At 35.8% G+C, this 15,838-nt stretch overlaps 1 protein-coding gene across 1 annotated transcript in view; it reads right to left on the reverse strand.

Moving 5' to 3' along the window:
- Positions 1–5,108: 5,108 nt before the first annotated feature.
- The window catches only part of RNASET2 (ribonuclease T2), a 41,577-nt gene continuing 30,847 nt past the window's right edge, over positions 5,109–15,838 (reverse strand). Inside the window, exons 8-10 of the mRNA XM_044675795.1 lie at positions 12,445–12,490; positions 9,184–9,258; positions 5,109–5,349 (exon numbers count right to left, since the gene is read on the reverse strand). Of these exons, the coding sequence (XP_044531730.1) occupies positions 5,146–5,349; positions 9,184–9,258; positions 12,445–12,490 (325 nt within the window). The 3' untranslated portion in view covers positions 5,109–5,145. The remainder of the gene's footprint in view (positions 5,350–9,183; positions 9,259–12,444; positions 12,491–15,838) is intronic.

The raw sequence follows: 15,838 nt of genomic DNA on the forward strand, positions 1-15,838 counted from the left end.
GGAAGGACGAAAGGAGGAAGGGAGGGAAGGAGGAAGGAAAGGAGGGAGGGAGGAAGGGAGGAAGGGAGGGAGAAGGAGCCAACACAAGTAAAATAATGAACAATGAAGATGATGGGAATGGGATACATCACCTGGCACTTAAAGCTCCAAGAATCTTCTAACTTTTTAGGTAGCGAACTCTAATCTTCCTTTCACTTTTACATGAGGCAACTAGCTGGTATAATGGATAATTGCTAGATTGGAGAGTAAGGAAGATCCAAGTTCAAATTCTTGCTTTGTGACCCTGAGCAAGTCTCTTAACTTTCAGTTTTCTTATCTCTAAAATGAGAATAATTATAGTGCCTATGGTAGTGAAAGTGAGAAGATATGTATAAAATATTTTGCAAATTTTAAAACATTGTATTAAGACTAGATCCTATTTGAAGAACAGTTGACAAATCTCTATAAAGATGTTTGTGGCTAATGAAATGGTGCTTACTGGATAGAGTAAGTTCAAGTCTGAAAACACAAGTCAATACTTACCAGTCAACAGCTTTCTGTATCTTTGAAAAATGACTATAACAATATTAGCTAACAATGATCCTCACAACAATCCTGCAAGGTAAGGACTATTATTATCCTCATTTTGCAGATGAGAAAATCAAGGCAAATAGGGCTTGCAAGCCCTTAGTGATGGAACTGGTGCCTGGGCTAGATTTGACTCTGCTCTTCCTGACTCCAGGTTTGGCACTCTATCCATTGTACCACCTAGGTGCCCCATATTAGTCAAAATCACAGAATATAAAAGTTAGAAGGGACTTTTGTCAGAGAAAATAGATTGCATTTGGACTCATGGAGCCTGGGTTTAAATTCAATTCTACTTTACTTTACTCTCTTATTGTAGGTCCTCATTTTCCTCATATATTAAATGAGAAGGCCAGACTCAATATCTAAGGTCCTTTCCAGCTTTTAAAATCTCTGATCCTTTAATTCAGCTCAACCTCTTCACTTTATGGATCAGATAATTAAGTTCAGGGGAAGGTAACTTACTTCCCCAAGATCACACAAGGTAGTTTGTGTCAGACTATGACTAGAATTTGGAATTCTGGCAGTCATTTTACTATATGCCACTGTAATGTGATATCCTGAAGATGTGGAACACAGGAGAACTTCTTTCATTTATTCATTAGGTATACCATACAGCAGTGCAAAAAAATATTTTATTGTGATTTTAGAATCTGTGTTCAAATCCTGACTTGTTCACTAGCTGTGTGACCTTCAATAAGTCATTTGATTTTGAGAATTTCTCTCTGGAGGTGATCTGTGAATTCTTTCAGTTTCTATTTTATTTTCTTGTTCAAGAATATCTGGGCATTTTTCTTTGATAATTTCCAATAATTCTTAAATTGTCTCACCTGGATCTATTTTCCAAATCAGTTGTTTTTTCAATGAGATACTTCACGTTTCTTCTGTTTTTTTCATTCTTTTGATTTTGTTTCATTGGTTCTTGATGACTCATTAAATCATTAGTTTCTAATTGCTCAATTCTAATTTTTAAGACCTGATTTTCCCTCATCACTTTTTGAGTCTCCTTTTTCATTTCTTCTTGCACTGCTTTCATTTCTCTTCCCTACCTTTCCTCTGCCTCTCTTAATTGATTTTTGAAGCCCTTCCAGAATCTGTGTCCAACCCGTTTTTCTTTTGGATTTTGTGTGTTTGCTTTGCCTTCACTGTCCCCTTCTGTGTCTGTACCTTGCTCTTTGTTTCCATAAACAATTTTTAATTAGGTGCTTTTTCTGTTGTCTGCTCATTTTTCCTACCTTTTTATAGGTAGGCTGTTTTCTAGGAGGTTAGGGTACCCTCTTAAGCTTCAGTTTTCCTTGATGATACCCTTAGCTTATTTTCTGAGTTTCTGCCAGTTTCAGTTCTTCCAAGATGGTATGATGGCCTGAAGGCTGAGAGCTCTGAGGACCTCCTCCCACTGCTGATTTAATTAACCCTTGAGATGCTGATAGCTTAAATACTTGCCTCAGTCTTGGGCTTAAGCTTTTGGTCTCATAGTGGGCTTGATCAGGTCAGGGACTGCTCAAATTCTAGCCTCAGGCTTAGGTATAAACTTTTTTGGTCTCAAGGTGTACTTGATCTAATCAGGCACACGGTAGATTGCTCTGTCCTGGGGCTCTACCTTGAGCTTTTGGCAAGAGGATTAGGAGGGACCCCCCCACTTTGAGTCTACCAACTATCCCAAACTGGGATAGATGTCTTTACCACAGGCCCAGACTGTGACTCCTGGCTTCCCTTTGGGCCCACACAGATCAGGCTGCTTCAGCACAGACTGCCCAAGGTTGGAATTCTAGACTTCACTCCAGATTTGGAATTTTAAGGGGTGTGGGTTGGCTTGAACCTCTATTTGCCCAGGCAGGGTCTCTGGATCTGGACCGTTCACTTGGGTTCAGGTTCAGAAACTGATGTGGGGTGGGGGGTTTGGGGGGGAGTGGGGCTCTCTCTTGACTTGCTCTTCATTCCTTGCTATAGTCTCCTGCTTACTGTGTTCCCCTCTAACCCCAATGCCCCAGATGTTCTCTACCAACCTTTTAGGTCTTTCTCTTCCTGAAAGTTGCTTCACTCTATCTCCTTGTTGGTTCTTTAACTCCTGTATTATTTTAAGATGAATTGGAGAGGATTCTTATGGTGGTTTTGAGCTTCTTTGCTTCTATTCTGCCTCTTTCATTTAATTTTGAGCCTCAATTTCTTCATTTGATAAATGAGTTAGCCTAGATGTTACACTCAATGATCATTCAACATTTATTGATTTTTTTTTACTGTGTGTAAAAGCTAAGTGTTATCTTTAAATTTGTTTTTAAAATTGCCAAAATGACACTAATTGCAAACAATAATCCTTTCTTTACTTGAAAATGAGAATCAAACAATTACAGAGAAAAATTTCACCCATAAATGCTCTTTTCTATCAGTAAGTACAAAGATTGTACTGTTCCAGAATTAACCTAAGTTCAAAATGAAAATTTATTTCTTGGTCAGTATTTCCTGACCAACATACTCTACATAGAGATAAGAAATAGAAAAAAGATGAGTGAAAACAAATCATATCTGTTTGATAAATTTAAATAAATAGGACAAGGGGACAGCTGGATCGCTCAGTAGATAGAACCAGACCTAGAGAGGTTCTGGGTTCAAATATGACTTCTGACACTTCCTAGTAGTGTGACCCTGGGCAAATCACTCAATCCCCACTGCCTAGCCCTTACCACTCTTCTACATTGGAACCAATGCATACCATTGATTCTAAGGTAGAAGGTAAGATTAAAATAAATAAACAAACAAACAAATAAATAGGGCAATCAGATACTAGTCTAAACCTTCAACCAATAGAATGAAGGCTTAAGGGTAGAGAACTTTTGTGCCCCTTTCATTTTTTGCTTGCTTCCCCTATTCTTTGACATGTGTTTGTTAAAATGAGCCAGGCAAAATCCTAAATTTGAATTTATTATGATTCATTTTATAGGAAAACCAGTATGAAATAAGATATGCTCTGATGAAGACTGCTAAAATTTGAAAGGCTACAGAATCAACAATAACCTACCAAAATTCACAGGCACCATAAATAAAACCAAGAAACAATATTACAAGGGTTGCCTTTCAGGGTCCTGAAACTTAATAAGTTTAAAAAAAAAACTTTAACAGCAACCTTTTAGTACTTTAGGGAGGTAGCTAGTAGATAGACTTCCAGGCTTAGAGTCAGAAAGATTCCTCTTCCTGAGTTCAAATCTGGCCTCAGAAACTTAATAGCTATGTGACCCTAGGCAAGTTACTTAACCCTGTTTGCCTCAGTTTCTTCATCTATAAAATGAACTGGAGGAGAATATGGCAAACCACCCCAGTCTTTGCCAAGAAAACTCCAAATGGGGCCACAAAGGGATGGACACAACTGAAAAACAACTCATTTAGTCCTCTGTATGATTATCTCAAGTAGGTGGTCCACATAACAAAACCTCTCTAAATGTAAAAAGATTACTGAGGGCAGAGAAATCAGGAAGGACACACCAGTGTAAAGTAATAAACCATGGAAAGCAGTCGACTTCACAGATCATTAGAAATCCCCATTTAAAAAAATGAAATCATCACCAAGTGGGTACAGGTTCTCACACAGTTATCTATTTGTAGCCTGGAGTGTTTTGGATCATTAACAAGAACATTATGTTATTGTGAAACCAAATAAAAATGAGGTATAACAATTCCTGTTGAATACAGGATCCACAATGATAAAAGCACCACATTTTGGAACTATATTTTTGTCACAATATTTTACTCACCTTGTCAACATGCCCAAGTCCTACATGGTACCCAAACACCTTCAGAGAGGTAAAAAGCAACCTTAATTAGTGACTAACCTGAATTGTTTACTTTTCCAACAACACAACCTTTAAAAGTCACAAACTAAAATAACATGACGTGTTCCCTTTTCCTCTCGCAAAAAAAACTTGTTTTTGTTTTTTGTTGGCATCTATATTAATTCTGAGTGGAGAAGGAAGATAAAAAAACCCTGCAACTTCAGTATTCTCTTTTGTTGCAAGGAGAACTGGTGAGAATATGGTATGTGTTATTACAGGTTGCTATGACAAGAGAAACAGGGAAAGTGAACAGATTTTGAAGTAGAGTATTTGTTCCTTGATGTAAGCCACTCACTTAATAGTGACCAGAAAATAGCTCTATAAGCCACCATCTTATCTGAGAAACCAGCCTGGGTAGCATGAAGACTGCACAATCTGCTATGTACACTGTGGTCCTTCTATCATGCATAGGCAAGAAAAGAGACTCCATATGACGAAAGGTACCATTTATTCTGAAAGGAAACACGCTCCACATTAACTGACCAAATGATCACAGAGCAAATGTAAACACAATTTACTGGGACTTTTATAAACCCTTTTTTGTTTCTTAAACCATTCTTCTTGTTAAGAAAGCAAACACAAACTTTGTATACTTTATCTTTTTAAAAAGTAGCTTTTCAGATTTGTGATATATTCTTTCTTCTCTATTTCCTTTGTAACACATTGGGAATATGTACCAAAATTAAATTTTAAAAAGTAAACATGTATTTGGTTAGACTGTTTTGTCACACAATATATTTATTTTGAATCCTCCAAATTACCAATTGTAGGTCTTTTCTGGAGGGGGATAGAAAACAGGGCCATTTTCACAGACAGAGAGCCCATGACTCATGGGAGTCTCATCAGTCAACAATGCATCTTGCAGGAAGGGAGCGTGCACCTCTGGGTCAGTACAATTGCACAACTGTAGATCTTTGGTGAAACAGAATTCAATTTGACCAAGTGTTTGTACTTCTTCTTCCTAGAAATTAAAAAGACATTGTTTTCAAAAAACACATCCTGTTTTTGTTCCCCGCCCCCTCAAAAAATCCTGTGCCATCTTGAGAAGCAGCATGGTTTAGTGGAGAGGGCACTGGACCTGGAATTAGAAAGCTCTTGCTTTAAATCCTGTCTTCATCATATATTAGCTGTGTGATTCTTCATGGTTGTGTAACAGCTCTTCCAGTTTGAAATCTGTGTGACCCTATGAAAGAATGTTAAGACTGGAAGAAGCCTTAAAAATTATCTAGTTCTATCATCACTTGATTTTCAAGGTGAGGAAATAGAAGCCAAGTGGTTAATCAATTTGCAATCATTAATAATCTCTTAATTGCCAAATCTAGTGACCTTTTCTCAATTCTCATTCTTGACTCATTCTGCAGTCAAATACTGATAATCACCCTCTTCACTGTGATAAGCTTTTTAAAAATTTTTTTTTAATTTAAGTATTTTTCCATGGTTACATGATTCATGTTCTTTCCCTCCCCATTCCCAGACCTGACAAGAAATTCTACTGGGTTATATATGTATTATGTGATAAGCTTTTTCTCTCTAGGTTTTTGGGACAACCACTTTCCTTTGGTTCTCCCTGCTTGGTCTCCTTTATTGGATCCTTTTCCATGTCTCTTTCTTACCATTCCATCCTGAACTCTATTTTCTCCTCCCTTTAGACCTTCTTCACTTGGTGATCTTAACAGCTCCCTGGGATTTAATTACTATCTACAGGCTGATGATCCTCAAATCTACCTATCTGCTCAAACTCTGCTGACCTCTAATCTCTCATCCCACTTGTGTAAGTGTAAGTCTGACCATGTTACCTCCCTCCTCAATAAACTCTAGGAGCTCCCTATTGCCTCCAGGATCTGATTGGCAATGATAGCCCTTCGTAGTCTTTCCAGCCTACTCTCTTCCATTGACACTGGCCTTCTTGCTGCTCCATGAACAAGACTATCTCTTCATTTCTGGGCATTTTCTCTAGCTGTTCCCAAGCCTGGGATTCTCTCCTCATCAATGCCTATTGACTTCTCTGGCTGCCTTCTAAATAAAATCTCATCTTCTATAGGAAGACTTTCCCAAGCCAAGTTATTTCTAGTACCTTCCCTCTTTTAATTACAGACAATTCCTACTTTATATAAATTATGCAAATTCAACTGTATAGGTAAAGAATTCTGAAAGACATCCACATGCCAAAAAAAAACCAAAAACAACTTACATTAACTTTACAATACAATGCTATTCTTTCTTTAGTTTTCCCCACTCCTAGGAACTCCTTGGCCTCCCAACTCCCACCAAAAAAACCAAACCAAAACAAAACAAAACAAAAAATCCACTAAAAAAAAAACCAAATCCCTCTAAGTGAAAGCAGAAGTGCATCAGGGACTTGAGAGAGGACCTTTGAAGAAGGATCCACTTACATAAAGCATAGACTGCCTGTATTTCCTATTTTTACTACATATAGTTTATTTATACAAATTTATTTGCTTGGTGTTTCTCCTATTAGATTGTGAGTAACCTAAGGGCAGAATTGTCTTCTGTCACTCTGTCTCCCCAACACTCAGCCCAGAGCCTGGCAAATAGTAAACATTTAGTGACTTATTTACAAATAATTCAGTTATTTGGTAGCAGAGCAAATTTATATCTCCCTAATGACAAATTCTTTCTTTCTTTACTAATTTGGTTAGAGAATGTAGGGATCATCCAGTAAAGTCCCCTGATGCCTCCTAAGTTATAACTGCAAAGAACCTGGGCAAGGCCTGTATCAAACTGGAGGAATGTTTATGGACATATTGTTTGCCCTTTAAGGCCCACCCTTGGTAAGTGGAGTGAGGCTCGCCACCAGAAGGCTGGCTATCAGCTAATGGTTTAGAGGTAAAATACTAAAGTTGAACCTCCAAAACATATTTTGAATTATGTTAGAGAGAACTTTTTAATATTTTTGGTGCATTAAAATCTTATCACAAAAAGTAAAGTTTGTATACATATAGATACATCTACACTCATTCACTCACACAAATGTATTTTTTTTTCTTGGACCATTTGGCCAAATAAGCCCTTTGTGAACCCACTTAAGCTAATTGGGAAATGAAAGTTCCAGTTCAATGCCATGAAATAATTATGGGAAAGAAAAGGTATTAAATTCACTATCAAACCACTTCCTTCTAAAATAAAAAGCTTTTAAAAATCAAACACAAAAGCACTTATTTTACTTATTTCATACATTAGATTTTTTTAGCAAATCATATCGACTAAAGAGCTTCTCTTTATTTTATCATAAATGGGTTTTTTTACTTACAAGAACTCTTATTTGTCTCCAAAAGAAGTAAAGTCATTTTAGCATCTAAAATGATTATCTGAGGTAATACACAGAATCCTAACTAGGATGGGGAACCTTGGTTTGCTGAATTTAGACAGAATTGGGGTGAGACACAACAGAATTTACTTAGTGCCTAATTGGGGGTGAGGGGTGGGCAAGACAAAATTGTAAGCTCCCTCCCAGATATCTGGGCAGAGCTCTTTCTCTACCCTGCCCTTGCCCTCTTTACACCCCGAGTAGGAGCAGCCTTGTGCTGATGTGCTAGAATCTTTCTCTGTCCAGATTCTTCAATTGAGGAAGTCTTTTTTAGGCATATTTGTCTCAGGCACAACTTGTGGTTTATGTCCAAGTCTATAAATTCCCAGCTCTATATACAATTCTACATAATGCATCTAAAAGTATCTATAAATACTTATCAATATATAAAATACATATCAGTATATCTATATATACAGTACATATATACAGTATATCTATGTGCTATATATAGTACAAGAAAAAATGCTAGACCAAGAATTGGGAAAGATTCTAATTCTATTTTTATTCTGACTTATCAGTAAGACCTTGAACTTAATTTCTCCAAGTCTGTTTCTTTATCAATAAAACAGGGATAATTATTTTTGCCCTTCCTTCCAAGAGGCTAAAAGGTAATAAAATATATGAAATTACTTTTAAAAGGATAAAAATATAGAACTGTATGGAAACTGTTGTTGCATGTGTTTTAAGCAATTATTGCCATTAAAAAGGAGGACCTTGTTTCCTTAAGCTATTACTTATTGTCATAATACAAAATATAGGACCTTTTTGTAAAATAATTTGCAATAAAAATTTAGTAACTTGAACTAAAATAGGAAAATCTACTAGAATACTTAATTGAGAGGCACTTGGAGGGAAATTTAAGCAATATAAAAACAAAAAGATATCAATAAAATCAGTTTTTTAAAACAAATTTGTTAGGGCTTAAGTTAACTATCTAGTGTTATTGTATATAAAATATTCTCTTACTTCAGTTCCTATTAAAAAAAATTAGCAAACACAGCAAAACTGAAAGCTACAACTATGGGAAGAAAGCACAAATGGACATTTATCAATTGTTTCTCTTAAACTTCTAAACAAAGACTTAATAGTTAAAATTAAAAACACTTAAAAACTATAACAGTGACTTCTAATAACTTTGGACTTGACTCCTGAACAATACTGATTTTTGATTCTCTGATTCCAACTCCCCTTTAAGGAGTTATTTATCCTTCTGAATGGGAGAAGAGACTAATGGAATTTTTCACAAGCATGGTGGAGAAAAGAAATTACATAACACACCACATACACACAGACACACATAGACACACAGACACACACACACTGTTCTTGAGAATTTTAGTGACAACTAAGCTGAAGAAAATAGGGCTAACATTCGTTAGTCTCTTTAGAAGTGTTAGTTCAATGAAAGAGTCGACTTGGTTTTCCATAGAGATGAAAAAGAAGAAAAAACAAAATATAATCTACCTCTTCTGGGGGCAGACACTGCATTTTTGGTATTACTCCATACACACTTGCAAGGGCATTCTTAATGTCTTCAACCTGAAATGAAATAAATTAACCAATGTCAACCTCTTAAGAGTTTAATGTTCCTATTGACATTCTTTTTATTTGGATCTATTAGGCTCTGAAATGCCTTAATGTATATCCATGAGATACACATAGAATTATCAAGGGTAGGATAGATGGTTCTACCATTGTTATTTATCCTTCATTATTGAAGAGGACCAATGACAGAGTGATGTCTTGATTTGCTCAAGAACTGGATTTAAGTAAGGCAGAGTCAAACAAAGTCATCAACTTCACTCTTCCAGAGTCATCAAAGCCCATGGACAAGACCAAAGTCAAGATAAACAGACCTTCATCTCAAAACCAATTACAGTTTATTAAAGTATTACCACGTGTAAAACAAAACAAAACAAACAAAACAAAAAACAAACAAAAAAACTGCTTGTTGCTTGGCTTTACAAAAAAGAAAATAAACCAGTTTCTGTGATCAGGAAATTTACATTGTTCTAAGGAGAGAATGACACACACATAGACAGCACCAGCTTCAACAGACTCTCCCATATAGTGCAAATGCTATTATTGTATTTTTAAGAAGAAATAGACTATTTCTTGGAGTGAGTTTTAATTATCTATTAGGAATCTATAAGGAGACTGAGAATTTAACTCTTACCCTAGAGCAGTGCTGTCAAACTCAATTAATAAACAGGTCCTTAAGAGGTAGCTAGGTAGTTCAGTGGATAAAGATCCAGGCCTGGAGAGAAGTCCTGGGTCCAAATCTGGCTTCAGATACTTCCTAGCTATGTCACCCTGGCCAAGTCACTTAAACCCCAATTTGCCTAGCCCTTATTATTTTTCTGCCCTGGAATCAATACTCAATATTGAGAATAAAGATTTTAAGGGAAAAAAAAAGAAACAGGCCCCTAAACTATCCATAAGATACCTGTGGGTGGGATATTGAGTTAGAAAACTACAAAAAGATATTATTTGTGTTTTATTGTATTTTTACTTGTTAACTATTTCCTGTTTACATTTTAAACGTGTTCCTCCTATAGTTGGCAGTATTGTGGCTTGAGGGATAAGTATTTGTCACCTTCCCTCTAAGGAGTTAACTGTGTGATGTCTGAAGAAAGGACAAAGAAGAAAGAATAAGAGAACTTATTTCCTGAAAAAATTAAGGTCAGCCTTTATTTTATAAGGAAAACTGAAGAGAATTTTTTTGGCTTTGTATAATCTGGCTTTATTTGGAAAGCTACAGGATAAAGTTTGTTCTCAGAAAGAGGCATATTCTAAATGGAGTTGAAATGTATAATATTTGATCCTATGAAATTCAGCAAAGACAAAAAAGGAGAAAAGAGTGTCTTATTTTGATGGAGAGATCACCAAGTAATAGATCCAAAATGCAAAGGGAAAAGAAAAACAAGACATTAATCCATAGTCGAGAATAGAAACTAATGGACCCAGAACACTGAGTCCCTGTCCACCCAATAAGTCTGGCATATAATAAGCTCAAATGTATGTTTCCTTCCTTCCTTCACTCCTTCCTTCCTTCCTTCCTTCCCTCGTTCCTTCCTTCCTTCTGAAGAGAATTCTTAAGATGAGACTTCAAATGGTATCCTGGAAGAGCTGAATGCTGAGACTATGCTTCTAGAATTAAGACATGAACAGTTGTGACAATAAAAGGTGACCTTAGCTATGCCTTTCCTCCCAGGTGAGATTCCCAATGACATATATATATATATATATATGGTTTTTTAAAATTATTACACCACTTATAAGTAGTAGAGCTAGTAACTGATATTTACTTAAATCTTGGAGAGGAGATTTCGGTCTACTATTAGTGATATACATATAACCAATCCATGATATACATATATTCCATCTCTGCTACTGCCTACATTCCCTTGATCAAGTCAAATTCCTGTACCTATTTTCTCAGCTATAAAATATAAATAGAAATTTAAAAAAAGGAAAAATAGAAATAGAAATAAAAATAAAAATATAAATGAAGATATTAAAAAATGTAAAATAATTGGGCTTGACTAGATGGCTTTTGAATCCTTTTCTGGCTCTGCAACTACCCTAAGACATCTCACATATTCATCAAGTCTCCTCAATTCTGTGTCCATCCCCTCTCTATTCATATAACCCCCACAACACTAAGTCAAGCCCTCACTGTCTCTCTATAGCCTCTAATTGAGGTCCCTGCCTGAAGTATCTCTTTTTTTTCTAACTGATCTTCCACCTAGCTAATACAACCTTGTTCATAAGCTCTCTTGGCTGCCTATTACCTTTAGAATCTAATACAAACTCCTCTTTCTGACTCCATCATCTATATTAGTGTCTGGCACATAGGTGTTCAATACGTGCTTATCAATTAAGTGGTTGATATTGATCCTTTCAAGATTTGTTACTTAATCTGTTTGCCTCAGTTTCTTCATCAGTAAAATGGGGATCATAATAACATCTACCTTCCAGATTCATTGTGAGGATCAAATGAGATTATAATTTCAAAGTGCTTAGCACAATGCCTGGCACATAGTAAGTCCTATATAAATGTTAGCTAAGGTGTTGATGATGATGATGATGATGATGATGATGATGTCTCCAGATGACAGGTTCTGGACACAAGTGCAGATCATAATGGAAAACCTTGTAAAGATCATAATCAGTAGTATCCAGATGGAATTATTTAAAGGACAATTACACTCCCTTTCTTTTTCACTGGCACTCAGAGTGTAAATTGGAAGCCCTCCAATAGAAAGTAAGAAGGACCTGTTTTCCATTTTGCATCCCTAGCACCTAGCATGATGTCTTTCACATAGAAGGCACTTGCTAATGACTTGTTGGATTATACTGCAGTGGAGCAGATTGGAATGTGGTTATAAATTGGAATGCAACCACTAGAAACAAAGCCAAAAGATCTGACTCATTTCACAAAGCTAAATAACTGTCAGAGTCTATCCGTCTAAGCCAGTGAAACCCTAGGAGTTAAATGTTTGTAATCGCTAAATCATTTAAACAGTCTTGATTTTGTATTCAGCATCCACTAGGAAAGAAACACTCAGAATGAAAATTTGCATATGAACACAAAAGAAGGTTTGAGTCGAACAGCTCAGAAAACACAGTTCTTGCTTGGTTAAAGCTGAAATGGTTTTTAGGGCTATTGGTCTTCTTATTTGATATAGTTAAATATGAAACTTAAAAGTAAAAGATACTTACTTGGTAGTATGAAATCGCTGGCTCTATCCCCAACTTTAGGAGTATACTAAAATTTAAAGAACAAAGAAACAAACAATGGTATTATGCATTTTAAAAACTCATATTTTCTTTTCATTTGTTTATTCAAAATATTATCTGCAAGATATACAAATAAACAAATCAAAAAGAGATCACAAGAATTAGGGTTGGAAGATATAATAAATAGAGATCATCTAATCCAAGACATTTTAAAGCTTAGGAAACTGAGACCCAGACTCATGAAATGGGTTTTCTGAGGTCACCAAAGTACCAAGTAGTTGCATCCTGAGGCATGCCTAGGATATAGCCTCTGACTTCAGATCTAGTGCTCTAAATCCATTAGATGGTGAGCTCAAGGGAAAGGACTATGTTTTGCCTTCACACACACACACACACACACACACACACACACATATACTGCTTAGCACATAGCAATTAATTAATATACTAAAAATAAATTAATAAAGCAAAAAATCAATGTGTTTATTGATATGATACACAAAGAGATGCTCTTAAAAGGATTGCTTTTTCTTTTAAATTACTTTAGGAAATAAGACCTCTGAAGTTGCAGGGTAAAAAAATGATTTAAGATTTAATGCAACCTCAATTTGGTCCTTGAAGTACCTTCAGCCTTGAAATATTTTCCAAAGCACCAAGTTTTAACCTGTTCTAAAAAATCTTATTAAAACACCATATAATTAATTTCTTCACTCAACTCTGCGGGTAGTCAACCATGGACTCTTTCATTGATTCTCAGATTTATCATCCCAAAGAAAAAAATTTGCACATTTTCAGTGAAGCCTTCTGTGACTACTCTACCCTGGAGTGATCTCTCTATAACCTCTCTCAGAGATTCTTAGTATCTGTACCACTCATTTGACACTTATTTTGTTTTGCCTTGCCCATTTAGTTCACTCTGTGTGTATACACACACACACACACACACACACACACACAAACACAAAATCTGGTTCTCTGAGATTAAAAGATACTTAAGGGAAGAGGACTATGTGTTACATTGTGGTTCCCCCACCCCTATAACCAACAAAATTCATCAAATGAATGAAGATTACACAAGAATACTATAGATGCAGTCAGATAAAGTTATTTAACAAAAAGCAAATATTAATGCCTGTTTTTCCTTCCTTCCTTCTTCCCTCACTTCTCAACACTCGGAATTGGTGACCTCAAGTGTTCCCCCAGTTTTAGCCTCCCTACTATCTGGGATTATAGGCAGGTGCCACCTTAGTCCATCTCCTTCTAATCCCAAGAGCTTTATTTTCTACAACATCTCAATCATTTCTGGCAGTAAATCACTCTGAAACATGTAGGATAGTATGGCAGTGGAAAGAATGTTGGAGTCTAAAATGCTAAAGTCTAAAGAGATAGGTTTGAATTTTACCTTTGCAACTTACTTAGCTATGTTACCTTTGATAAATCCCTTCCTCTCTCTGGGCCTTATTTTCTTTCCTCATCTGTAAAATGAAGGGGCTACATTTGAGTGGGATAATGGTCAGAGATTTGGGCTTGGAAGCTGGGAAGAGCTGGGTTCATAACTTGCCTCTGACGTTCATCAGTTGTGTGACCAGGGAATACTTAAGCGCCCGTATCTTCAATTTCCTCTTCTGTAAAATGAGGAGGATTGAACTCCATAACCTGTTTATTTATCTCCCTTCCAGATTTAAATTTATATTATTATTATGTAATGGATTCAGAGTTAGGGTGCTTCTCTGATCGCTTAACATATGTACAATGAATTAAGAGCCCATAAAATGTGAAAAATATAGCCAGGTTTTTCTTTCTAGTACCTTCTTGTCAGAAATGTAACTTCATAACAGGGTTACATCTGCAAGGACTAAAAACACAGTTCTACTTGGTTACCCTAATGTCCCTTTATTAAAGCTAGGAAGAAGGTACTGTTCTTTGTCAGCACTACTCTAGGGTAAACTGAGGATCCCTCAGACACTTGATCTGCTCTCTGCCTGTCTTCATCTCAGTTTTGGATGCAGGAGGGCATGTAAGTGCAGAAGAAGATGGTCTATCCTCTTGATTCCAATGAAATCAGATAAAAATCAATATTATCTCCTTGACCTTTGTCCATAGCCATCAGATTTGCAGGACACGCAGCAGGTGGCAGTGGCTGCTTGGCTCCGGATCCCTCTACTGTCTTGGCATCATTTCTAGGCCAGACATGGATACAGGTTCTTAGTTCCTTTCATTATGAAATGCTTTTATCATAGTGAAATGATTTTTTAAATATTTGAGAGAAGACTGTGGTTTCCTAGCTATTGTTAGGCTATTTGTAATTCATAAAGCTTGTCTTAGTCACAGCAATTCTCTGACAAATGAGAATAATATGAAGTAATCTTTTGCCAATCAACCATATTTAACTTATGTTATTCAAATCTGTTTAAATGATGAATAAACTTACATCAGATCCCTAAGCATGTGTTCCAATCCCTTGCCAGATAAAAGCATCCATAAATGAATATTTCATCCAATTCCATACAGATGGATATTCCATTTAAACTTAATCAAAAGCCATGAAACAGCTAGGATTCACACTGATAGAGGTGACTATACTTGCTAGAATATAAGCAGGGTGCCTTTTATGGTAGGTGAGTGATTACATAAAAGACAACCAGGGAAATAAGCTTCTAAAAAATTCATCAATCCATAGGGATGTTTTAAGGTCTGCCCTTCCCTCCAAAAAATACACAGTAGAATAAAAATAAATAAAATTAAAAGTTGCATTCTGAAGCAAATATAAATTGCTATTTATGCTACATAAAGGTTACTTATAAGGCTGATATCATGAGACCCAAATTATTTTATTTTTTATATATATTTTATATATAATATATTTTAATATATAGTATTTTATAATATATAATGTAACATATTATATATGAGATTATTGAGAGCAAGAAATTGTTTTCTATTTTATTTTTATTCTCCTGATCCAGGATAAAAGATTAAGGCATTGGTCTTCTAGTCAAAATTTTTTAACAAATGAAGAAACTGAGGCTTAGAAAGATTAAGTGATTTTCTCAAAATCACACAAGAAATAAATAGTAAATCTGGGATTCCAACTTTCCTTGACTACTTCAAATCCAGAGCTCTTCCTTCTTTACTGGGGAGGGAAAAATGATGCAGGGAAAGAGAGAAGGAAGAAAGGGATAAAGGAAGGAAGGAAATGCACACTTATTAAGCTCCTACTATGTGTCAGTCACTGTGCTAATAAGTGCTTTACAAATATTATTTCATTTAATATTTTCAAAGTCTCAGGGATGTAGGTACCATTAATATCCCCAATTTTATAGTTGAAGAAACTGAAGTAATGTGGAATTTAAATGACTTGCCCAGGGTCACACAG

This window comes from Gracilinanus agilis, chromosome 4, assembly GCF_016433145.1.
Source record: "Gracilinanus agilis isolate LMUSP501 chromosome 4, AgileGrace, whole genome shotgun sequence".
NCBI classification, from domain to species: Eukaryota; Metazoa; Chordata; class Mammalia; order Didelphimorphia; family Didelphidae; genus Gracilinanus; species Gracilinanus agilis.